Source organism: Coffea eugenioides, chromosome 6 (assembly GCF_003713205.1).
Source record: "Coffea eugenioides isolate CCC68of chromosome 6, Ceug_1.0, whole genome shotgun sequence".
In the NCBI taxonomy this organism is placed as follows: Eukaryota; Viridiplantae; Streptophyta; class Magnoliopsida; order Gentianales; family Rubiaceae; genus Coffea; species Coffea eugenioides.
Genome location: NC_040040.1, coordinates 45,594,803 through 45,621,796, shown reverse-complemented (window position 1 = coordinate 45,621,796; position 26,994 = coordinate 45,594,803). Strand labels below are relative to the sequence as shown.

Genomic DNA, 26,994 nt, shown 5'->3' with positions numbered 1-26,994 from the left:
AATACTATCGTTCCGCTATCAACCATTGATCCAAATCTACTAAATTGGATAGCAATTGTCCAAGTTATTGAAATAACACATGTCATACGTTTTGGTGGACCTCAAACTCATTATCAACAATATGCACTTGCTGATCCACAGGTTTGACAATTTTACTTTTTCAAATTATTCTTTTGTTCTTCATTTACCTTTTAACAACAACTAACAATGCTAAAATACGGAGAGTTACGGTCAATATGCATGTACCTGCAGACTATTTTCAACAATTTGCCAGCCTGCTTTTACATTTTAAGACATACTACATATCTAATGCAATTGTGCGTCCATCTCTTGCTGATATCCCTGCCAGAGAATGCTCGTACTATTGGGTTCCCACAAAAAGACACACTTTCAACGAATACAAGAACTACAACAACCTTCTCTTCCACTTTCTTTCCAGTTGCACCCCTTTGCCATGTTGGACACAATTGCTAATACAAATCATTTGATAAGTACACAGACCAGTGCCCTTTTATTTATTTAATTTTTCCCGCACAAAATAAAACTTGTTTTATCAAATATTTTTAATTGTTTCTTATATATAACTGCATTAGATATCATGGGAATAGTGCTGCATGTCCGACCTATAAAAGAAACAAGTGTGCGAGGAAAACTGACTATCAGTAGAGATTATGTAATTGCTGATAAGAGGTTACAATCCATTTTTTACTATTGACACTTTCGCAATACCTTTGACCGATACTATAGAATAACAATTATCATTCTCTTTCTTGATACTTCTAAAGTCTGCGGCCATTACTTCTCACTCTCTCCGATCAAATTGAAGAGGCCCATGGACCTATTATTGCTTCCCAGCATGAACCCTGTCCAGTTCTTATTGCTATTAGGATCAAAGTCACAACGAAAAACTGTAAGCATACATATTTCTCTTTTTCGCAAATATTTTTATAAGTTTTCATTTCACACAGCAATTTTTTTGCATAACACCAGATCTTAGCTTCTCAACTCAACCATCATCTGTGATCCTCATAAATCCAGACATTCAAGAAGCAGGGGACCTACATAACTGGTACCAATTCCAATTTTCTATCATCTACTTTTATTATTGAAATTCCTAGCTAATTTTTCTATATATGAATCAGGTTTTATGCTAATTCTAACCAATCAACACAACTACTAACCAACACAAGTTATACTGATCCCAATGTCTTTCTTCCGCCTCCCAATAATAATCAAATCATGGATATTATTGCTGCAAAACAAATTGTAAGACTCCAGACTCCTTTTTTATTCAATGCTATAGTGTCTAGATTTAATTCAAGAATAGTTATATTTTTCGCCATTCCTATGTTTGCTTGATAGGAAGATGGCACAGCATGGATTAGAGGTTCTGCTGAGATAAACTATAGAGATAATAGAATGTATTGTATGACATGTCCTAATTGTGAAGAGCCTCATTACTCTACGCATACAACGCTAACATTTTGTCAGCATTGTGAACACGGTGTTCAACTATTGCCCAGGTTCTTTACAACCTCTTGCATTATTCATAAATCATGCAATTTATTCTCCAAGCAATTTCATCTTTCTCTAAATATTATCACTTTTCCCTTTGCGGAGCATGTATTTCGATTTCACTTTCTAATTGAACTGGTTCGCTATATGCAACCGCCATGGATATTGAAGCTGAAAAATGGGTTGGATATTTAACAAGTGAACTTTATCATGCAAGCCAACAAGTAATTTTTTATTCCCTTTATTTGCACACAAAATTTTTACCCCTCCTTTTTCGTTCTAAGGATTAACATTATTCATTCTTCTTTGACTGTCAAACAGAATCTTAATATTGTCAGTCTCATTGCACCAAAATTGCACGGAAGAACGCTTATTTGCTACATTCAACCTTTTCCTTCAACATTCAGGCTGTCTCAAGCAACTACGTTCAACATTATAACTTCGTACTTTTCGGATGATCTTCTAGGCGTTCATTAGCTCAACTTCCACAACCTAAACATTCAAGATTAAAATTAAACTTGTTTGATTTTCATATTTAGAATGCCTGTATAATTAAAACTTCTTTCCAACATTACTAATTTTCGCTAATATGCCTGTATAATATAGTTCCATTTTATGGTTCCATTTGATTGTACTCCATTTCACTAATTTTCATTCTCACAAACATTACTAACTAAACATTAACTGGGCATATATATCACCGCGCACTGTGCGGTGACCACCACCTAGTAATTAAAAAAACTATTATTGTGCATCACTAACGTGCTATGCTGTCATCTTGTTAAGTTCTTGCCCTGTTTCTTTCTTCAATAATTCTTCACTTTCTCATTTCCTTCTCCGGCCCAAGCCAACTCAGTTCCTTTTCACTTATTCTTTTCTTGTGCTATCCTTCCCAATTAGTCCACGGCTCCTCCATTTTTCTGCTTCTATCTTCTAATTTGTTGTCACTGTCTACATTTAAAAAAAAATACCAACAGGGAGGAATTACGAGTGTTCAAATTTCGAAAAAAAACAAAAACTCGTCAATTCAATCTAGATTGGATTTTGAATTTCAGTAAAATCAAAATATATCCAATTTAAATATTTGATAAAATGGTTCAGAAACGAATATTAAAAATACATTACCCAATCACCGATTACTAGCCGAATTCCTGAAATTTTTACTATAAATATTAGTTAGACTACTGAGTTTAGTATTGGTTTACGGATTTAGTTCCTCTCTAGTGGATTCTCTTCCTATTTCTCACAATATACATCTGGTTGCATGAAATGTGTCTTCATTTACTAGGAAGGTACAAGATCATTTTAAGTTTGATTAATCCTAACCCTTTGAAAATAGAGAAGATTATTTTAAGTTTGAGTAATCCAAACCCTCGGAAAATGGAGAGAAAATTACTGAAGAGAAGTCTAGTTCAATCTACCAAACTAAAGTTTGAACGGTGATCAAGAATTTTCAAAATTTTTTTTTTATTGAATTCTCGAATACCGGCCAATGAACATCCCTAGAAGTAGTGAAATTTAAGAAACAAGAAGAGGACAGAGAGATTTAAACTTAGAACCTCTACTTTCTTTATATCATAAATACTTTTTCCTGGTTTTCAAATTTTTGTTCTTTCAATGACATGGCATCCCTCAGGCGCGTGCCTTTCAGGCACTGGGAGATACCCGAGATTTGCTGGCTGTCAGTGTCATCGAGCGTTCGCCCATCAGGAGTTGCGCCTCACTTGAAAGCCTGAAGCGCTTCGGCTTCGCCCTGTCTTGGGCCGCATGGCGCGTCTCAGACACCCCTACTACACCTTTGAAAGCAATTAATGCATGTATCTTCACACTTCAATATTGGACGTATTGTACTCAATTTCCAAGTGTCATAATAATCATTGCAAGTGATAACATTACCATGGGCAACAAAACAAATCATTCCAGTAGGCACGATACCAAGAGGGTACAAATCTATTGTTTAGCATATTAAATATGTCTAGCAGAGAAATGAAAAAGGTGATTGGGAATTCACCTGAGACCCTAGAAAACATAATAAATATTGCAAGTCTTCTAGATCAATTGATCAACTAACCTAACAATATTCCCAAATAAAACATTGGAGCAGCCTTGCATAGAATTCTCTAAATTGGAAGGAATGCTAAAATTTGTGAATGTTTTATACCAACAAAACAAGGATATGCAGCAGCGGCAGTATAACAAACAAAAGCTACGAGAATTTAGTTAGGCCAGAAGTGTTAATATGTAGAACCATCGTGTAATGGATTTGACCGTATATCATATGCTTTTGGAGTGTCATCTCTAATGTTCCGGATAACGCTGCAAGATGGAGGAGTGCGAGAACTATTTCTTTTCTTTGATGTGTAGCTGCTTGTTGCCAAGAAGATTAAAACCAAAGCAAGAGGTACAAGGGATAAGTTTGCCTTTGGTGCTTGACTACGATAAGTTTGACCTCTGATCTTGAGATCTATTTACAGTCCTCAATTGTTTGTGGGTCAATAGATCGTTACATTTTTCATAGTCCCTTTTTTTAATTTCTTTTTTCAATAGGGGAAGAGTGAAATTTTAAAAATAGGGAAAGGAAAAACTCAGGACTTCTATGTTCTAATACCTCAACCGTAGTCCCACTGTTTTCTTCTTTTTGAAAAGAATGGAACCACGGATATGTCCAGATTCTAAATCTTCACTCAACTAGCTTATTCTCGCTGTAATTCTCATGAGGACAACGGAAGAAAAAGGCACATCATTTTCTTGTACTAGTCTGGATCATGCATTCAACAAATTGTCTTCATCCCTCACTCTCAAGTCTCAACCAAGCTTCTAATAAAAGATGGAAATGGAAGAATTCATAATGACATGGCTATGCCCATATTCCACAAGAAACACGGTTCATGAACCTTCTAATGGAAAGATTAACAAAACCAAAAAGGAAATGGAATAGTTTTCTCAACTCATACGCAAAATTCAAACCACAAATAATTAAAAACGAACTTCTCATCGTTTTTGTCCACGCGAAAAGTTCAAAATGCTGCCATTAATTGGTTGGAGGATTTAGGCAGGGGGGATGTACTGAGACTAAAAAGAGCCGACCGTATTTTTTTGGGTTTTGGTCATCAAATGTTAAAATTAATAACTGATGTATATGTGCTGCATGATTCTTTTTGTTACACTGAAGTAAAGAGAGATGATGGTTGAGAAAGTACGAATCTTGGGGGAAGGGTTTTTTTTTTGTTTCTAGTGAAACGTTCTCTAAATATTTTCACTGAAAACTTTTTTGATAAATCCAATATAGGGCAAACCATTATTGATCTAATGGTGTCAGATTAGAGCATTTAATTGGAACCATACTCCAACTATGGAGGTCTTAATTGAGACTTTTCACTTTTGCAGACTTAATTAAGGCTTTTGACCAAGGAGAGGGGTGTTGAATTGCAGGTTAATTTAAAATGAAAATTGATAACTGGGTTGTTTTTAAAAGGGAAATTAAATTTGTAAGAAACGTAAAGTTAATATTTTGAAAGTAAATTACGAAAAAAATTCATTTCACGAAATGTCATGGATGTTGTGAACGATTTTCCCTTTTTTAAAGATTGCAGGTAGTATACCCCTTGTACAATCACTTTGAGTACTTCCTTTCCAGTTTGGAAACATCCATATAAAGATTGATCGATTGTATCCAAGAGTACAAACGTCATTATTCACGTTCTATTCATTTTTCAGGAGAAGATAAGAAATGGGGTCTGTTAAGCCATTTTCGGATTCTTTCAACCCAGTATTTTGTACCTTATATTTGTTTTTCCAGATCCAGGACCTCGAAGAATCAATCGGAAGTTTTCAAAACTAGTAGTCAAGTACACATGGAATATTGTATCATTTTTTAACCTCGCAATTCACATAAACATGGTGAATGTTTAAGATGTATAATGTATTTTTTTCCTCTACACTTTATAGGCTTACCAATGTACATATCAATTATACCTGAAATTTAATTTTCATTGCAAAATAAAATTGGGTAAGCCCGAATTGGGAATGCAATGATGATTTAGGTCTCAAATTATAATTCAGCTACCGTATCTCAAAAAGGAAAAAAAAAAAGAAACTAATTTAGCCACCTACTTTGACAACAGGCAACATGATTGCCAGATCGACATCCTTGTATCATAATCAACCAAATTTATTGTATCCTAACCACTCAAGAACGTGGAAAACGAGAAAAATTGTGCTAGAATGACGTTAAACATTATTAGAAGGTTTGAATTACTTGTATACTTAACAACCGTCCCAATATTTTTCATTTTAGTTTATGATTATTTCATGGTGGATTCAAGATTTTAGTCCAGTTAAATAAAATTTAATTAGATGGTTGAAAGTTATTATAAAATAAAAAATGAAAGGACAAAATAGTAAAAAAATGAAAAACTTTATGGCACCTTCGGGGAATTATTCCTTTAATTTGTATTTCTCAAAAGGGTAAAAAATACTTATTACACTGTTGAACAGTAAATTTAACATAAAGATATGACACCTAAAGGGACTGCAAAATCCTATAAACACTGAAATCATTACTTCTCTTGGGTTTAGAGTATCCAAGGTTGTGTTTGGATTGAGAGATTTGATAAAATAAAGTTTTGAAATTCTCTCAAATCTTTCTAATTGTTTAAATTATGTAAGAGATATTTGAAATTGCAAAATTACAAATTATTATAGTGTTTAAAATGTATTTTGATAATTAGAGAATTATAGGAGGGGAGGGATGGGTTGGGTGGTATTGGGGGAGGGGGTGTAAGTAAGAGATCTCGAGTTCGAGTCCTTCTGCTTACACTTAAAAAAAAAAAGATAATTAGCGAATTATAAACTCAAATTTTCTTAAATAATTTAAACAACTAGATCGATTTTAATGAATTTAAAATCTTTCATCAAAATTTTCAATCTAAATCAAGCCTGAAAGAATTAACATATAGAGATAAAGATTTGCCTCAGCAAATAACGGGTAATACTTTGAATGAAGAAATTGAAAAATTGTAGGCAAAAGGAGCATCTCCAAAGATCAAAAGTAAACAAAAAAGGAAAAACCAGACATTAAGGCTTTGACTGATGAATAAGACGGCAACGACGACAATTAGAAAGGATAGCAATCACATGCATACAGACCAAACTGATGAGTTTATTGTCGACTGGCTCGGTTTGCTCCAAAAAAGCTACAACGATAATGATTTCCATGAAAATATCAGACTGATTGGGACCGTGGCTCGCACGATTGACAGTATTTGGATACGTTAATAGATCGGATAGGTAGACTTTTTCTCAAAAAAAAAAAGAAAAAAAAATTGTGCAGATATGATTGAGTTGAAGTACAGATTTTGTTCCTCATGTGATGCTTGGAATTTCAGGCTTCTTTGTACAATAACCATTCTTTTTCAAAATTATGAGGATAGATAGTAGTTTCCATTTACTCCCTTAATGATTGGAATGTGTGATCTCTTGATAACAGATGAAACGTCTTCTTAATTACAATGTGTTTAGTTGTCAAATGAGCATGTTTTTTTGGTACAATAACCTTGTTTCCTTGTATATTGTCTCGAACAATCAAACATTTTCCATTGGCAAGTAACCTCTCCCCGTTGATTGATATGTTATGCTTGCAGCTAGCCATTGAATCAATAGTCCATGCCTTAAGAGCAAGGAAACAAGAAAGGAAAAATTAGAAGCCTACTAAATTTCCTTGATTTCTGTCTAACTTCTGATGCAATATATACATATGTACATACGTATATACATATATACTTATGTATATGTATGTACACACAAATTTGACATGTATATGTATGTGCATGTGTGCGGGTGTATAGATATACACTATTGAATCAAAACAATATGGATCATTGAAATAAAAGAATGAATATTCGATTACAAAAAGTGAAAGAATATGGAGAACCACATCCCAAATTTTTGTGCCCTTATATTGATTCATTTGAACCAACCTTTTATCAAATTACATTGTATATCCCAGAAAGGAAGAAACAAAAAAGAAAAAAGAAGAAAATCAATCACGCGATTCATGCTTGTTATGTCATTACTTGTTTGTCCTCGCTACTTATATAACCAAATAGAGTCACAAGGCCAAATCAATCTGTTTTTATTTATAAAAACAAAAAAGGGAAAAAAGCTAGTAGTATATTTTTTTCCCCGCTAATGTTTTGATACCCAAAAAAAAGAACGAAAATAATTTGTTACTAATATACCATAATTAATTAATGAGGGGGTTAATTGCACTATATCCCCTTGAATTTTTAGGTGAGTTACACTTTACTCCCCTTAACTTTTTGAATAGACTCTTTGCTCGTCATTTAATGTTTCTTAACTGTAATGCCTCAAAATCTATGTTATTTTGTACAACTTACAAATACAAATTTATTTTAGCAAAATATTATTGAACTTTATCTTAAATTATAGTATCACTCGTGAAGCATGCTGCTCAAAAAGTCAATTACGTGCTCTCTACTTTATAAAAAATACGAAAGCATTTGAAAAACGTAAGAATATGCAGGAGTTTTGGGAATGGTAATTGAAAACATATAATATACAGGTACACTATGCTGTTTTACTAACTGTGGCTTGTAGAACTCTTAAGTTGACGATAAGAATGATATGAAATAAAGGAAAATCAATCCCAAAATAAAGACAGGTTAATTGGTTTTATGTTTAATGCTTAATTGCGTGTAAATTTCAAGTCCATTCGCTATGATGATGAATGATTAGAGCTAGCAGGTCAAATATCATGTCACTAGACAATATTATAAGGGTTTGTCTAATTAGTGTGCTAAGATATATTTCACGTGTCATATCTTTGGAAATATAAGATTAATTAGAAAAAATAAATAAATACAAGGGTGGGTAAGTAAAATTAAATAGAAAAAATATACAAATAAAATAGAAGGTAATAATTGTTAGTATGCATATATACATGATAATTTAGGTGAATGTTATGTGTGTTAAATGCTCTGTAAGCACTGATTAGAAAAACCCATATTATAATGATTAAGTTGAAGAAAGTCCCTTAACCGTGAGTTGCACCTTGAAATTAAGATTAAGAAGAACCGCCAGGAGCAATTATTAGGGTTTATTTTATCAATTCAACGTAGGGACCAATTGAAAATGGCAAGTTCTTGCAAATTTCACGCGATCGAGTCTTGGACTGGTCGCAAACAGATCCGCATATCCTTTTGGCATGTTGATTTCCGAATCCATATCTTCTGATCACACCTACCCACGGTTGTCCTTTTCAATTGTGTCTACTAATCACGAGGCAATAAGAAAAGGAAGATATACAAGTAGGAAAAAAGTTTTTCACAACTTTGAAAATGACGGAAGATTATTTTTCACTCAATTCTACAAGTATTACATTCTAATCTAAAGCTATACCAAATGGTCCAAATCCCTTTATAAGTAATAGTAGAAATGAGTCGAGTCGAATTTTAGCAATATATTACACGAGTTAAAATATTTGAGATTAAACTCAAATTAGAACTCATCAAACTTTTAAAAGCTGAGTTTGAGTTCAAACTCAATTATAGTTTACTTTGCTAGAATTCGAACTCGAGTTTGATCAAATTTAATTTAGTTGAGTTCAATCGATCTTAATCATGTTCAATTCAGCTTAAGTAATATATATTAGTATTTTATATATTTTAAACAAGGGACACAATAAAATTTCGTACTAAAACATTTTTTTCAAATATATACATATACATACACACACATATGTATGTATGTATATATGTATATGTATATATATGTGTGTATATATGTATGTAGATACGTATCTACATACATATATACACACATATATGTATGTATGTATAGCTCGGAAGCTCCTCACATAATAGGTTCGGTTTGAGCTGACTAAGTATTCAAGCTGCTTGAGCTCGGACAATGCGAACAAGAGTTTTCACTGAACAGGCTAATGAGTAGTCCAATTGAGTTCAACAATTTGCATCCCTATTAACCATTTAATTCCCCTTTGTACTCTTTGCAGCAAAGGCAGTACTAAATTTTATTGAATTGTTTGGTACTTTTTGTATCGATGATGATACATTTCTCATGGATGTGAAGCAAGCTAAGTCAGGGGCATTTTGGTATTTCAATATTGAATTTGTTGCCTACTAAATCACCATTCTCAAAAATATGCAAAACTTGTGTCTTGATGGTTCACTCCTTAGTCTCCTCTTCTTTTAATATACGTAACTTTTATCTAATAAATCTCACGCTCCTAGTTTGTCATAAAAAAAAAAAGAAGACAATTTTCACTCGCATTGTTTAGTAATATTATTTGCATAATTGTAAAAAAGTGTGAAAATTAATGTGCACTCTATTCTAGGAGCACTATGTTCTATTTAAAATTAGAGTAAAAAACAAAAAAATCTCCTGTGATAAAGCTAATACACAAAAAAGCCCCTCATGATTTTAAAATGTACAACATAACATCTCATACTTTGAACTAAATTGTAAAGATAACGGAATCCGTTAAATTTAACGAAAATTACTTATTGGAACCAAAAACAAAAATTTATACCTAATTTTTAACAAATATATCTGTTCTACCCCTTAACCCTCAATTTTCTCTCCTTAGAGAATAAAACAAATGATTTTGTTGAGCTGTCTTTTGCTTAATTATATTTGGGTATTTTTGTCATTTCATCTATTTCCCGTTAAGTTTAACGAATTTCGTTACCTTTATAATTTAGTTCAAAGTATGAACTGTCGTGTTTTCTATATATTAAATTTACCACTGGAACTTTTTTGTTGTTTACTCTTAAAATTATCACGGGTCATTCCAAGTAGGGACCCTCTGCTACCCATATGGTGACGGACTTCTTTGTATTTCAATGTTCAACTTTTTGCCTACTAATTCAAGAAAAGATTCCCCAACTATTCCAAACTTTTGTCCTTTGCCCTTTACCCAAACTATTCCATTTCTTAACAAAAACAACAGAACGCAAGCAATTCGGTATTTGAAATAGTATACGTAAGAAGTCTTACTTCTTGAAAGCATTATAAATACGAGTAGGAGCTAGACAATAAACATCCATATCAGGATGGGGAAGCCTTATCTAGGGTTAGTGGCACTCTTTTGGGTTGTATCTTCTTTGTTGTGCTTCATCACTTCTCCATCAGCTTCAGCTGCTGATATCCATGGTGGAGAACAGCCTTTAGCTAAAATAGCTATCCACAAGACTGTTCTCGCATTACGTGACTCTGCCTCCATCTTTGCCAGTCCTTCTCTTCTTGGCAAAAATGTAATGTCTCCTATTCATTATCTTCTCCTTCCTTTTAATGTAATGACTCCTCTTCATTATATTTTCCTTCCTTTTTGTTTGTCAAAGATTATATACTAAATTCGGACGACATATGATTTCTAAATAGATGGTGTTAGTGCCACAGTTGGATTTTTTTTTTTTCACAACTATTTTTGAATAAAATCCCAAAATTGCCCTTCCAGATATGCATGCAATTTAGATTTTGCAAGGTGTGGTTTTGTAATTTTAACAATAAATTCTTTTGAAATAAGAATTTAGCTATGACAATATCATTTTACTTTTCTGAATACGTAATAGGTCGGGTCCATCTAAATATTTTTCCTTTCACTACCAGCTACCACATGCATATCCTTTAAGACGTAACTAAGTGACTGTTGCTACTATTTCTGCACCTCAAATTTACCAACTCAAGCTACATAGAGGTGCCTTGAGTTTTGATCTTCTGTTAATTCTCTCTCATATGTTAGTGTTTTCTTTCTGTAATCAAAAGTATTGAAGTTTGCTAATTATATTACACTACTTGCCTGACATCTTCAGAAAATGTTTGCTCATTATTTTATAATTAATACATGCTACCAAAGTTCTCCTTGCTTGGTGGCACAAATAATTGAAGGGCATATTTTAAAATATTCATATTTTACATTTAACGTCACATCCAGTTTGGGGTGGCTAACATTAAAATATTGATTTTTCTGATAACTATTATTGGATGGGTGTTGGTTTCGAATTATCTCAACTCGATATCCGACTTAGAATGCCACTAACAAATAAATTGTTCAGATATTACAATCGAGCATAATTGATGTAATATTTTGCCAAAGTATTTTAGAAATATTATGTGGCTTTAAAGTCTACAAGAAACTGTTTTAGTAATTTATGAATATTTAAATGTTCAATTAAAAGTATAGAAAACAAGAAAGATGATTGAGTGCAATTAATAAGGTAGTAAGGGTGTAATATTTTAGGGAACAATCATGAGACTCAAATTTTTGTGACTGCCCTTAATCTTTAGGGACAATTATTTTAACTTTAGAGACAACTCTCCCTAAACACTTTGCCCTTATTTTAACTTGGTCAATTACTCTCACAAGAACAGGATGAGGATACTGAATGGATCACAGTGGAGCTTGTGAACAAAGATCCAGCTGAGGATGACTGGGTTGGAGTTTTTTCTCCAGCAAAATTTAAGTAAGATCCCTTCACTTTATACAGTTAAGCCCTTTTGACTTCAAAATATTTGTTAGGCCGAGTTATTTTTTGCAACATCAGTAGTTGAGATAATTAGGTAATCCCATTTAATATTGTGAAATTGATTTTTTTGACTTCTCTAGCACGAAAAGATTATAAAAATAATAACAAAAAGGTCAAATTTGAACAACAGATTCGAATGAAAATATAATTTCTACTAAAAAAATACAAATATAACAAGCAAATTCCATACTTCCAATTCTCCTAGAATAAAGATTTATAAGAGATTAAGGCAATTATTCTTCCAAACAATGTGGTAGGGCTTACTAGTGTCATGTGACACCCCTTTTGGCCTTCCCTTAAAATAGACAAGTAATCTACTTCCAAATAATAATAATAAAAAAAAGAACTCACAACTCTTAGGCTAAGTTTACAAAGGCTAAATTCTACTTAATTCATCTAAAATGAGGTAATGTGTCAGAGAATTTGTCAACAACGCTTTTCTTTTTTAAACATCCCGTCACTTCATGCCTTCAAGTATTGGTTTTGTTTAACATATGTCCCTGAAACTTCAATTTTATTTCAGTATGACCCCCTCTAACTTATTAGATTATTTCAATGGCATCCCTTAAATGTTTGAACTTGGAGACTCTTATTGATACAGTTAGATGGCTTTCTTGGAAACCACCGAATTAATTATTACTAATCCAAATGTTGTACTCCCTCTGTCCCACTTTGATAGTTCTGATTTTTTTTTCGCACAGTTTAAGAAAAAGTAGTTAACTTTGTTGGAAAAATTAATTTAAGTAGCTATTTTCCTAAAATACCCTTACATTAATTAGAGTACAACTTTATGGGAACTTGAATTGATGGTAAAAAAAGAATCAACTCTCATTAAATGGGGTAGGTTTATAGTAACAACAACTTACATTGAATAAGGATATTTTAGAAAAATTAAAATACAACTACATTCTTCAATTGGAAAATGGACTACAATTTGGGACAGACGAAAAAGGAAAACAGGACTATCAAAGTGGGACGGAGGGAGTATATATCAACTACATAAGTTTACCTACCAACAACATAAATAGTAAATTATGTGATTATGAGGATATATATATATATGTGTGTGTGTGTGGCACGCGCGCACTAAATTCAAATTTTCAAAAGCAACTTTAAATACTTGTGTATTTTTTCCTTCTTCTTTTTCTTTTCTCGTTTCAGCTTTTCCCCTTAAAATTGTTCACTCATGGAATTTTCATTTGTACAGTGACTCTCTTTGCTATCCGACGCTGGAGGACTCTTATGAGGAGTCTCCATACATTTGCACTGCCCCCATAAAGGTGTGCTCCAGTCAAATAAAGATTCAATTACACCAATTTTTCTCTTATTGTTTATATAATTATACTGACTTTTATTTTGGTAATTTAATAACCAAAATTTAATTTTACTTTTGTTGAGAAAAAGAAAACCCAACAAACTCAAAACTACGAGTATGTCACTGCAATTTTACCTTTATTTTTTGGGGCACAATTTAGCCCCAACCAATATATGGAAATAGTTGAAACTTTTTCTAACCAATTCAAAATGTTTTTCTTGACAGTACAAATATGCAAATGACTCCAACCGGTACTACACCTCAACAGGCAAAACTTCACTCACATTCCAGTTGATCAATCAGCGATCTGATTTCTCATTTGCATTGTTCTCCGGAGGATTGTCAAATGTCAGTAACGTCATCTTTTCTACCATTTGTACCTTTTTTTCTTTCCTTTCACTGTATATAGTTCTGTCCAGCTGTCGTAAATCATATTTAAAGTCTTTGCCTTTTTAAGTAGGACAATGGATTTATAGTTAATTACTATTTTACTAAATGTAGGGTCATTTTGTTTGGTGTATAATATGTTGCTAATGTTGACTAATTTAAGCCCTAACTCTTTTGGTTTATCCTTTTCTCTTTTTTTCCCTGCTATGTAATTGATTCGTTGGTTATTCTTGTCAACATGGAGCCATCATTTTGTACACATTTTAGTGTGTTACATCACTAATGGTCTTGCCTTTGAAATAACCATTTATGAATGGACCGGGGCATGCTGGATTGGACTAAATGTAAATTTTTAGTTTCGTATCTCAACCAAGTTAAGCATTAGTGTACCGTATAACTGTGACTATAGAATGAAGAAACTCATTATTGGAGAAGTGGAGTAGGGATAATTTCATAAGCCTCCCCTGAGTAACAATTTTACCAGCCTCCCTTGAGGTTTATCAAATTATACTTACCTCTCTTGAAAGTTGTTCAAGAGGATATTTTCTTTAAAAATCTTAAAGTTATGATAGTTATAAAATAATTTTGTGGAAGTAAAAGAGAAAGAAGGGAAAAGAAAAGCTAAGTTCAAAACCTTTTTTTGTTCAAAATTATAAGAATCATAGCAAATCTCAGGTTGAAGAGAGATGATTGGTCTGTTTTGCTGAATCTTGTGATAATTAATATAGTTTTGTTACTTATTTGTTATCTAATGTATTGAATGTGAATATTTTGAGTAGTGAAATGTGTGTGTTAATTGTTTCTAACTTTTAATTATTTTCATTCTTTTACTAATACAACTTATGTACATCTATAAGAGGTATTTATGGAATAAAAGTTTCATCTCTCTCTTTAAAATACTTTTTTAATGTTACTTTTCTTACTTGGACTTATTTTATTAACCAAACCTTAACCTCAAGGGAGTTTTGTGTAATTTTGCAAACCTCAAGGGAGGCGAGTGAAATTATTAGAAACCTCAAGGGAGGTTTTTGAAATTATCCCTTAAAAATATGACAAACAAAATCACTATTTTATTTTACCTTGTCATCTAGAATGAACATTTGACTTAGTGGATTGTGTAGTTAATAACTGGTCAAATTGTGATTATGCTTCTCAATCCAATTTTTTTTTCTATCTTGCACCTTTTTATGTGTTATTTAGTTTTCTATAATTTCATGTGTCTGTTTTTGCAGCCAAAACTGGTAGCAGTTTCAAATACCATAGTATTTGCAAATCCAAAAGCGCCTGTTTTCCCACGACTTGCTCAGGGAAAGGCTTGGGATGAAGTAAGTTTATCAGGATGGTTGGTTCTAAATAATTTGAATAGACATTATTGCTTTTTTTTTTTTTTGTGGGAGGACAAAGAAGGTAGTCAATGGCTGCACTAGAATCAAACTCTCTGTCTTAAACTTCAATTAATTTGGATCCCTAATTTTTAAAAACTTAATTTAGCCCTCTAATAATGCCACTACTCTTATCTACACTAGAGCTTGCTCTATTAACAACTATAGTTGATCATGAGTCTATCAAATTTTCAAATCACTACAATCTATGATTTTCATTTCGATATGCTTATTTTGTCTTAAATCTTTGAAAATATAATTCAACTATCTAATTTACTTTCCTTCAATTATTGTTTCAGATGACAGTAACATGGACAAGCGGCTATAACATAGATGAAGCCTATCCTTTTGTTGAGTGGGGATGGAAGGGACATGCTGCAATGCGTTCACCAGCAGGAACATTAACTTTTAACCGAGGCAGTTTGTGTGGTATGATTTTATTCTACTCTTTTTACTGCCAAGTCGTGATATTGTTGTGCATCTAATGATCAATTCCTTAAATAAATTAGTCAATTCCACATTGCATTTCGACTTTTCTTTACATAAATCTCTTAAACTTCACCTTGCATTTAGCAACCCAATCAGACAATTTTTACCAATCCGAACAGCTATTGGGTTTAGGTTGCTCCTGCTAGATTTAGATGTACGATAACCTAACTAACATCCCAACCAAACAGAACTAAGTATTAGGTAAAAATTCTTTAAGAGATGACCTTCCTAGCATATATGTGGCATCTGAAAATCGATGCTAGATAGTGTATATATTTTTGGGATAATTTCAGAAACCTCCCCTGAGGTTTCTGACATTTACACTTACCTCCCCTGTGGTTTGAACAATTACACTGACCTCCCCTGAGGTTACTAATCCTTTACAAATTCAGTCCAAATGATTAAAATATTATTATAGAGAGTGAAATTAGAATTTTGTACCTGATTTGTCCTTTGTGTCACATGTCCAATGAATGGCAAAGTATTACAAATTAATTAACAATTAATAAACTTTAACGAGCGTAGTTTATAGGCAAATACGTATTGCCTATTTAAAGTACCAGCTCTTTACATGTATTTTACTTTCAAACATTTACTTTATCACAAATATTTATTCTCAAATACAGATTTGTATTTACTCTCAAATATTTAATTTTTGTTAAATACAAAACCTACCAGTTTTTCTTCCGTAGAAATATTAATATAACATTTTTTCAATTTTAGTTACAAATATTTATGTATTTAACATAAATTAAATGATTCAGAATAAAATACTCATAAAGAGCTAATACTTTACTCATGTAATGGATGAAAGCCATAAAAAATTAACATTTTATAGGCCATTTCTTTTTTTAAATTTTAATTTATATTAAATAGATAACCTATCGATTTTCTTTTTGCAAGAATATTATTGTAACACCTTTTAATTTTTAATTACAAATATTTATATATTTATTATAAATTAAATAATTAAAAATAAAATACCTGTAAAGAGACGGTACTTTAAATAAGTTATGCGTATTTGCCTATAAACTACACTCCTTACTTAAATCAATAAACTACACTCTTTAACTCAAATCAATAAACTATACTCCTTACTTTAAATAGTGTAGTTTATAGGCAAATATGCATATCCTATTTAAAGTATCGGCTCTTTACAGATATTTTATTTTCAAATATTTAATTTATGATAAATATATTAACATTTGTAATTAAAAATTAAAAGTGTTACAGTAATATTCTTGCAAAAAAAAATCAGTAGGTTATCTATTTAATATAAATTAAATATTTTTAAAAAAATAAATGGCCTCATAAAATATTAATTTTTTATGGCTTTCATTCATTACATGAGTAAAGTATTGGCTCTTTATGGATATTTTATCCTGAATCATTTAATTTATGTTAAATACATAAATATTTATAACTAAAATTGAAAAAGTGTTATATTAATATTTCTACGGAAGAAAAACTGGTAGGTTTTGTGTTTAACAAAAATTAAATATTTGAGAGTAAATACAAATCTGTATTTGAGAATAAATATTTGTGATAAAGTAAATGTTTGAAAGTAAAATACATGTAAAGAGCTGGTACTTTAAATAGGCAATACGTATTTGCCTATAAACTACGCTCGTTAAAGTTTATTAATTGTTAATTAATTTGTAATATTTTGCCATTCATTGGACATGTGACACAAAGGACAAATCAGGTACAAAATTCTAATTTCACTCTCTAAAATAATATTTTAATCATTTGGACTGAATTTGTAAAGGATTAGTAACCTCAGGGGAGGTCAGTGTAATTGTTTAAACCACAGGGGAGGTAAGTGTAAATGTCAGAAACCTCAGGGGAGGTTTCTGAAATTATCCTATATTTTTAGAGTAAATCTCGTATACATTGATAATGTATATCATTATCACGATTGATACCACGACACATATGTAAGATTTTAGATTTTAAATTTAAATTCGAATTATATGTCATATAGTCAATTGTGAAAGTGTATATACTGTCAATGTATAGAAGATTAGTTCATATTTTTATGCACATACATACATATATACACACATGTTCAATGAAAATATTCAATTTGCACCTATTTATTAGAATTAGATGTACAAATCATAAGGTTCAGGTTATTCCTACTAGATTTAGATGTACAGTCACCTAATTAACGCCTCAACAAATCACCTAATTAACGCCTCAACAAATAGAGTTGGGTATTATTAGGTCACAATTATTTGAGCTATGATTTTACAAGCATTTATGTGGCATCTGAAAATCGATGGTAAATAGTGTGTACTAAATCTAGCCACTAAAGCCGCTCACTTTTGCTTGCAGGTCCTCCTGCAAGGACAGTTGGTTGGCGTCATCCTGGTTATATTCACACTAGTTTCTTAAAAAATTTGTGGCCAAACACCTTGTGAGTTTCCTAACTTAAAATTCATGCACCATATTGGCCTTGATTTTTTTTTTTTTATCATGTCAAATATCTTGATTTTGTTTCACGAATAATGGACTTTTACAGGTACCAATACAAGGTCGGTCACCTTTTAGAGGATGGTTCGTATGTTTGGAGTAAGACTTATTACTTCCGAGCTTCCCCATATCCAGGGCAAGAGTCATTGCAGCGAGTTATAATATTTGGTGACATGGGAAAGGTAATGCCCATAATTATCAAATGGAAATAAACCAATTAATCTTAGTGTTTATATCACGTTGATTAAATATTCTACTGTCTAAAAGGGAGCAATTATTTAACTACGAGAACTAAGTAAAAGCAACATATATTATTAGATAAATTTAATCAAACAGTTTTGAGAAATGTTAATGATACTTCCTTATTTGTTAATGGAACTGTTCTTGACTTTTTTTACTCAATAATTTGACAAGATAAAGTGCTCATGAGATATCGTTACTCAAAATGCTTGTCGATTTGTGCCATTCTTGGTAGAAAATATGCATTCATTATATATACATGCTAATGTTACTTGCAGGCAGAGCGTGATGGTTCAAATGAGTATGCAAATTATCAGCCAGGATCACTCAATACTACTGACCAACTCATCAGAGATCTCCCCAACATTGACATAGTTTTCTTGATAGGAGATCTCCCATATGCAAATGGATACATCTCTCAATGGGACCAGTTCACTGCTCAGGTTGCAGCTATTACATCGACTAAAGCCTTTATGATTGCAAGGTTTGTTAATTGTTCTATAACGCACTAGCTTAACACGAATTTTATTAGCTTGGTTTTGTAACATTTTTCTTATACACTTTCTGAAGTATCAAGTCTTCGTACAGTAATTCTTGGTGAAAATATTAAGGCCATTTAACTATAGTTTTTGAACAGATGAAAAGAATTATTATCAACTGTTGTTTACCAAAGGATTTTGTGTGAGTAAACGAAGCTAATGGTGATAATTTTCGTGACATGGAGACGCACCACAAGAGATTAATTTAATGTGTGCTTCATGCAGTGGCAACCATGAACGAGATTGGCTCAATTCAGGATCATTCTTTAACGTTCAGGATTCTGGGGGAGAATGTGGTGTACCAGCTGAGAATATTACTATGTTCCTGCGAAAAGAGCTAATTCTGGTAACAAAGTTATGATTGTTTTTTCTATACAAAGTAATTGTGAATTAATAGTCATTTCTTGTTCCAAAAAAAAAAAAAAAGCATTTTCATGATAGGTTTTAGCTTTTAGGAATAGACCATCTTTCAGCAATTAAGTGATGAAGAGTCCAAGGAGAAATGTCTGACCAGCTATACATGATCTTCTTATAGGTATCAAACAGATTATGGGATGTTTCGCTTTTGCATAATTGATTCTGAGCATGACTGGAGAGAGGGATCTGAACAATATCAGTTCATCGAAAAATGCCTTGCATCAGTAGATAGAAAGCACCAACCTTGGTTGATTTTCGCAGCTCATCGTGTCCTTGGATACTCTTCCAATGATTGGTATGCTAAAGAAGGATCTTTTGAAGAGCCTGAGGGAAGGGCACACTTGCAGAAGCTTTGGCAGAAGTACAAAGTAGACATTGCATTCTTTGGCCATGTTCATAACTATGAAAGGACTTGCCCTATATATCAGGTACACAACTATATAATCCCGGAAATCCTTTGATTAATTATTTTGATTTTTAGGAATAGGGAAAGTTCAAATTGCGGGTCAATAAAGCTAAGTAGTCTAAGTTAGCATAATAAAATTTTAAGTGACGTTTCGAGTCCTAGAATTAATACATGAACAATTCACACACATTGGGTTTGTTCTCAAATAATTGAGAAGAGAACAAATAACTCTTTTATAATAAAAAATTAATATCAGGTGTTGAGAATCAGTTTACAATAAGCTCATAAAAAGATTAGATATAGGCAACCAATCCTTCCAAGATTTGAAAGTTCGGTTTTGATATTTGAGATATACTTTATGTTTATTCTTACAAATTTTGATATTTGAGAACTTTTTAATTGCACTCTAGACAATTCACTCTTGATCCTTGCTATACACTATTCATTTTAGTAAGATAAAGATCTAAGGTAGCTAAAATCTGAAATAGAAGAAGCTCAAAATCTAAGCTTAGCCACTATGCTTTAACTGCACTGTGAAGTCCTACTCTGATTCTTCTCTGATATTTAATTTCTGTATGCTTTAGAACCAATGCGTTAAAGATGGAAAATCACATTACTCCGGGGTGGTGAATGGAACTATACATGTAATCGTGGGAGGAGGAGGAAGTCACTTGTCCCAATTCACTCCAACCAATACTTTTTGGAGTCTTTACAAAGATTATGACTGGGGATTTGTGAAACTGACGGCTTTCAATCGCTCCTCGCTACTTTTCGAGTACAAGAAGAGTAGAGATGGAGAGGTCTACGACTCCTTCACCATCTCTAGGGATTACAGAGATGTCTTAGCTTGTGTGCATGATGGTTGTGAATTTACAACTTTAGCATCATGAGTCCACTTTTATTCACTAGGTGGATGTCCTTCATGTTGATTAGAGGAATAATGAGTTTGTATGTAGCATCTTTGTTTTAAAATGGACTTGTTCAAGTAATGCCAAACTATGTTTCAATCTTTGCTGTAGAATTCGAAAATTATAAGAGTGGAGAAATAAATATTATACACTGTAAGGAGATTTTACAAATATAAAAGTACATGCAATAGAAGAGGAGTAAGATATACAATGTGCCATTAATTAAGTACAAGAACAGGACTTGCAACCCTTCACTCTTTTCAACCACAAACGCAAATATTTTTTGTCCTATATCTTGTATTATTTCCTATTTTAACATCTATTAAATGATTATATATCCTTCTTGAACATCTTATTTTAATTTTTTTTTTCAAAATATTCAAAAAGATCACAAAAGTCGTATATGCGTTTGACCTCTACGGCATACACACATGTCGTAATCATGGAACTTGAAGATCTCCTAACCTGTGTTCTGACTCTTTAGAGAGATTTAGGACAAAAAAGGGTGCTAGAGAGAATTAAGGTAGTGCTGGATGCCTTAGAACCTCTATTTATAATAGAGTTATTTCTAATTCTAAATAGGAAAAAATTATTAATAAAAATTAAGTCCTCCTTATTCTTCAAACTACACATTAACCCCATTTGTGCATGAATCCTTAGGTTCAAACTAATTTGGTTATGATTAAATTAGAATTTTTCTAATTGGAATAATCAATTAACAACATAACTAATTATTTCTTAATTATCATTCGTCAAAAGTGACACCCAATAGTACATTGTGACAACCAATTAAATAGTATCAACACTACAAGAAAATTGGTCATCAGTGACAACTTTTCTTTGTGACGAAAAAAAGTTGTCACAAAAGTGGATCCTTTATTGACGACTTTCTAACTCGTCACAAACCTCTAATGGGAGCCAACTCATTTGTGACGACTTTTCTAAGTCATCACTAGTAAATTCCCGCCAAGATTTAGCAAGAGCGCGGGAGTGTTTAGAACACACAATAGTGACAACATTAAGAACATCATCACTATTGCTTGGCCTATTTACGGACGACTTTTTGTTGTCGTCACTGATCACTAAAAAAAAAGTTATTAGTGACAACATTTTGTAGTGATGACAATAAGTCGTCACAAAAGGAGCTTCTTTAGTCGCGAAACCTAAAGTTGTCACAATTGCATCAAAGCAACTAAATGTTTAGTGACGACCCGTTATTTTCGTCACAAACTACACTGCAAGAAATATGGTCATTAGTGATAACATTTTTTAGTGACGACAAAAGTCGTCACAAAACGTGGTTGTTTAGTGACGACAAGGAAAGTTGTCATAATTGCTCAAAGCAACTAAGTCTTCAGTGACGACCTTGAAAAAGTTGTCACTAAAATGATCTATATAGTGACAACTTCTAATATCGTCACTGTCACTCTACCGATTTGGATTTAGTGACAAGAATTAATCGTCACTGTTTAAAGTACTTATTTCTAAGTCACTTTCTGTAATTCTACTGTGCCACCCTAACTTTTGCGATTTAGCCCCAAATGTTGTAAAAAATTCCATTAATTCCATTATGATACCTTAACTTTTACAATTTAGCCCCATATGTAGTGCACCGATTTCTTTAATTCTATTATTACTCCCTAACTTTTGTAATTTAGCCCCATATGTAATTCACCAATTTCATTAATTCTACTATGGCACTCTAACTTTTGCAATTTAACCCCCATATGTAATACACCAATTTTATTATTTCTATTATGGCACCCTAGCTTTTACAATTTAGCCCATATTTTTTTATTAGGAAATTGCGAATGGTATCTTGATAAACTATGCATAAATATTTTATAATTTTCTCAAACTTAAGTAATAATTTGTTATAAACTCTAAAGATATATCTTTCATTACAATAGTTATAAGGCAGGCAGGTCTTTTTATCAATGGAATAAGAAATTTGTGCCAGATTTATCCTTTGTACTACATGCCAAGTAGTATTAGTAAAGGAATAACAAAGTACTAGAAAATAATTAACAAAATAGCCTTCGGGGAGTGTAGTTTATGGGCAAATGAGCATTATCTCAAAGTACCAACTTTTTATGGGCATTTTACTCTCAAACATATAATTTATGATAAATTTATAAATGTTTGTAAGTAAAATTCAAAAAGTGTTACACTGATTTCTTACAAAACGAAAACTGGCAGGTTATCTTTTCAACATAAATTAAATTTTTTTAAAAAAAGAAATGGCCCATAAAGTACCAACTCTTTGTGGGTTTCCTCCATTACATGAACAAATATTCTGCTCTTTATGGGCATTTCACTCTGAATCATTTAATTTATGTTAAATACATAAATGTTTGTAAGTAAAATTCAAAAAGTGTTGCACTAATATTTTTATGAAAGGGAAACTGGTAGGTTTTGTATTTAACATAAATTAAATATGTGAAAGCAAAAAAAAAAGAAATTACCCATAAATCTATGTCTTGCAAATCTATACTAGTAAAATAGTTTCAAACAAAATTAAACATTAAAATAAACTGTAATTTATACACATTAAAATATCTGTAATTTATACACATTTTGCAACTACTACTTTGTGTTTTCTCTGTAATGAATTTTTTAACTATTGAGAACTTAAGTTTTGTCTTGCAAATCTATACTAGTACAATAGTTTTAAACAAAATTAAACATTAAAATAAATGTTTGAAAAAGAACAAAAGTACATTTATCACTTGCAGTAATGTAACAAAATTTTCTCAACCATTATCAATATTTTCACAAAAGTATTAAAAACTAGCAATTGACAATATTAAAAACTAGCAATTTAATTAGTGACGACTTTTCTTGTCATTATAATCTTGAATAAATTAGTGATAACATTATGTCATCACTAAATTTTCTTTGATTTTGACTTAACAATAATGTCTTATTAATAGCATTTGATTATTTTTAATGAAAGTCTGTTATAACCATAGAATTTGACTTTCGTTATTTTCAATTAATGATGTACTTTAGTGCTGCAATTATAAAAAATTGCAGGGCTAAAATATTTGCAAATTATAAAAGTATATTTTCACTTATATGTAATTAACAAATTTTGCCACCTATATTGATGAAAATTTGTGTTTTTGTACTAAAAAATAAAGAATAATACTATAGCAATAAAATCTATGCTTCAAACCAAATTAAAAATAAAAAAAGCATGATGATTGGTCTCAAATGTTGGGAAAATGATTATTTTTATTGAAACTATGTTATAACCATATAATTTGAGTTTAATTATTTTCAATTACATGATGTTCTTTAGTGCTGCAATTATAAGAAATTAGTATAAAATATTAGCAAATTATAAAAGTACATTTCCAAGAGTAAGACGTCTTAGCTACTAGATTCTGAGCACATTTTAGAATTGGGGAAGTGAATTGTCATTTTGTTTAAAAACTTTAAATAACCTTTTATATTTCTGTATCTATATAAGAAATGGTTTTGTTTTTGTTTTCAAGTTGTGTTTTTGCTCGACTAACCTATTTAATATTATTCCTTTTTAGGTTAATTGAAGTGGATCGTGATGAAGCTTGAAGCATTGGTGATGGTAATTCTGCTAGAAGCTTTAAGATTTATTTACGCCACTCAAAATGGGTTCGAATTGAACAGCAAGAGGTAACATGTTTAGATTTGATTGTTTAATCTAAGATATATAATTTTGTCAACATACACAGTGAAAGCAGATTTTTCCTTTCTTTCAATTTTTTTGTTCTTTCATAAATAGCTAAATGTGAAAAATCTTCTTCATGTAGTTCATTTTTTCTTTTCTTTCACATTTTCTGAATTCGTTGTCTCACGCTTTGCCAGTCAATTTCTTGATATTCAAGGCATACATGGCATAGAAGATTATTAACCATGTGGCTGAAATTGTTGGAGACAAATAAAATGCCTAAATGGCAATTTGTTTGGATAGAGTATGCAATCATAGTGGTTTGTTTTAATAAGTTCTCATTTGATGGGATTATCATGGATGTAGGATAATGCTTGACTGCCATCAGCAAATTCTAATAATAATTTTGCTTTGATGAAAATCTAAATTCTTTTCCCTTTCCCTTTTTTCTGGTTTTGTCAGCTGTTTTTTTTAATGAATTTTAACTGTTCCTTTTTCCCCTGGGATTTTTTTTTTTTCTGGTTCTCCGTAATTGCTTTCTACATTTATTTCATATATGTTTTAACTTTTCAATTCCCCAGACTAGAAGCTTGCACAATGTTCTCTGGAAGTTCTTTTTCTTCTTGTATCTGACTTGATCAGAACTAAGGATTACAGGCGAAGTTTAGTCTCTTAGTTTCATTGGAGTATTGTTGATTGCATGTTGATATTGGAGTATTTTGTGGCGAAAACCTTCTGGCAGAAGAAGTTATTTGAGAATTTGAGGTGTCCAAAAAGCACTACGAAACAAGAGTATAGTTAGCTGTTCAAAGTATAGGTAATAGAGTACTTTTGGATCAATGTAACTTTTATTGTATATCTTGTTCCTCCAAACATGATTGAAATTTACATTACTAATGTACTTTTGGATCAATATAACTTTAGTTCTATGTCTTATTTCCTTTGGACAAGATTGAAATTTACATTCATAGAGCCAATTTCAATGTGACTTTTTTGTTAATTATTTTGTTATTTATCTTTCATTATACACTATTGGGCATCATCGAGCAAACTCTACAATTAAACACCGCGCATAGCGCGGTGATCCTCTCCTAGTAATATATAAACAACCAAAAGCATAAAGATTAAACAATAATTACTGTGGGAGTCCAATTTAATTGTTCAATAAGTTGAGCTATTTAAAGAAGAAGAAAGAAAATTAAAAAAAAACTGTTTTAGAGAGCTCTTTAGTTGAGCTTATGCAGTGTTGTATTTGTATAGATTGGACTGTGATTTCTAACTTCTTGCTGGTGTTGTAATATGTGGGCCCAAATTATATGAGATTCTTAATGAATTGTAATTTTTGTCTTAATAATCTAAGTCTCATTACTTGTTCTTTATTATTGTACTCCTCCCCTTACCTACTTCTTTTACTCTTTTATGACAGATAAATGCTATTCATACTAGCTTTTGGAAGATATCTATGGTTATGGTTGAAGAATGTTGAAGACAAAATTGCCTTTTGCTCATGGAGTGGTTCATTTAGATGTTCTTCAATTTCTTAAACTGTGATTGCTTTTGTAAATGTACCTTATGTACAAGTGATATTTTGGACAAATGTTATTTTTGTAGGCATTAGTTGGGCAATGTACACTTGAATTTGGCATTTGAGAATGCTATATTATTACCATGTAATCTAATGCAAATACTTTTGGTTATCAATCGTTCATGTTTATTTGTATGGTTTGTTTAAAATCAATGATTTAGCAATGATTACAGGCCAAATTATGACTATTAAGCTATTGAGAAATTATCTAATGACAAAAAAAAGTTGTCACAAAATAGAAAATAAAAACTCCTTGTCACAACAGAGACTGTCACTAAATCTAAGCTACATTTGTGACGACAATTGTTGTCAGTAAAATAGTTATATACAATGGCTTTCGGTGCTTTTTAGTGACGACCTTAAGTAGAGTATTTTTGATAAAAGGTCAATTCGTCAATAAAACACTTCCGGATTGTTGTCACTAATGACAACTATTTAGTGACGACATTTCAGGTCGTCACTAAATAGTTGTCATTAGTGACGACAATCCGGAAGTGTTTTATTGACGACTTGATCTTTTGTCAAAAATGCTCTACTTAAAGTCGTCACTAATGAGAACTATTTAGTGACGACATTTTAGGTCGTCACTGTTTACTTTTACCGACGGGGATTTAGTGACGACTTTGTGACGATCAAAAAGTCGTCAATAAAAGGCATTTGTGACGATATTTGTATGTTCTGTGATGACTTTGTGTTGTCACTGATGAACAATTTTCTTGTAGTGCAATTATTTGTGAATCTTTCAGTTATTAGTTACTCTACAATTCAATCCCTCCATCATACAATATCCTTATTAGTCTATTAGAGTTTGGAATAACTATCAAATACCTAGACTTAGTCTTATGTGCTTGATCTACAAAATAAACTCTATGAAATTATAAATTATTTTCTAATTTCTCATGAGCCTTGACCAAGGACTTCTGAGTTATAGTTTGAAAAAAATCACATAGGATATTCTTTCTTTTACCAAGAGTGATAAATATCTCAATAACCATTTACATGTCTCCGTACGTAATTTGATATACCAAATAACACGTACTTAAAATTTTTTTTATTAGAATATAAGTACACTATATAACTAAAACATAGCAATTATATACAAGACAACCATGACATTTC

At 31.6% G+C, this 26,994-nt stretch overlaps 1 protein-coding gene across 1 annotated transcript; it reads left to right on the top strand.

Moving 5' to 3' along the window:
* Positions 1 to 10,607: 10,607 nt before the first annotated feature.
* On the top strand, positions 10,608 to 20,620 carry LOC113774228 (nucleotide pyrophosphatase/phosphodiesterase-like). The gene is given in 14 exon segments (XM_027318784.1): positions 10,608 to 10,808; positions 11,926 to 12,017; positions 13,288 to 13,360; positions 13,621 to 13,743; positions 15,015 to 15,107; positions 15,464 to 15,593; positions 17,991 to 18,072; positions 18,178 to 18,310; positions 18,647 to 18,852; positions 19,133 to 19,218; positions 19,221 to 19,244; positions 19,247 to 19,253; positions 19,443 to 19,752; positions 20,315 to 20,620. Coding segments are annotated over 14 exon segments (1,866 nt in total).
* The last annotated feature ends 6,374 nt before the right edge of the window (positions 20,621 to 26,994 follow it).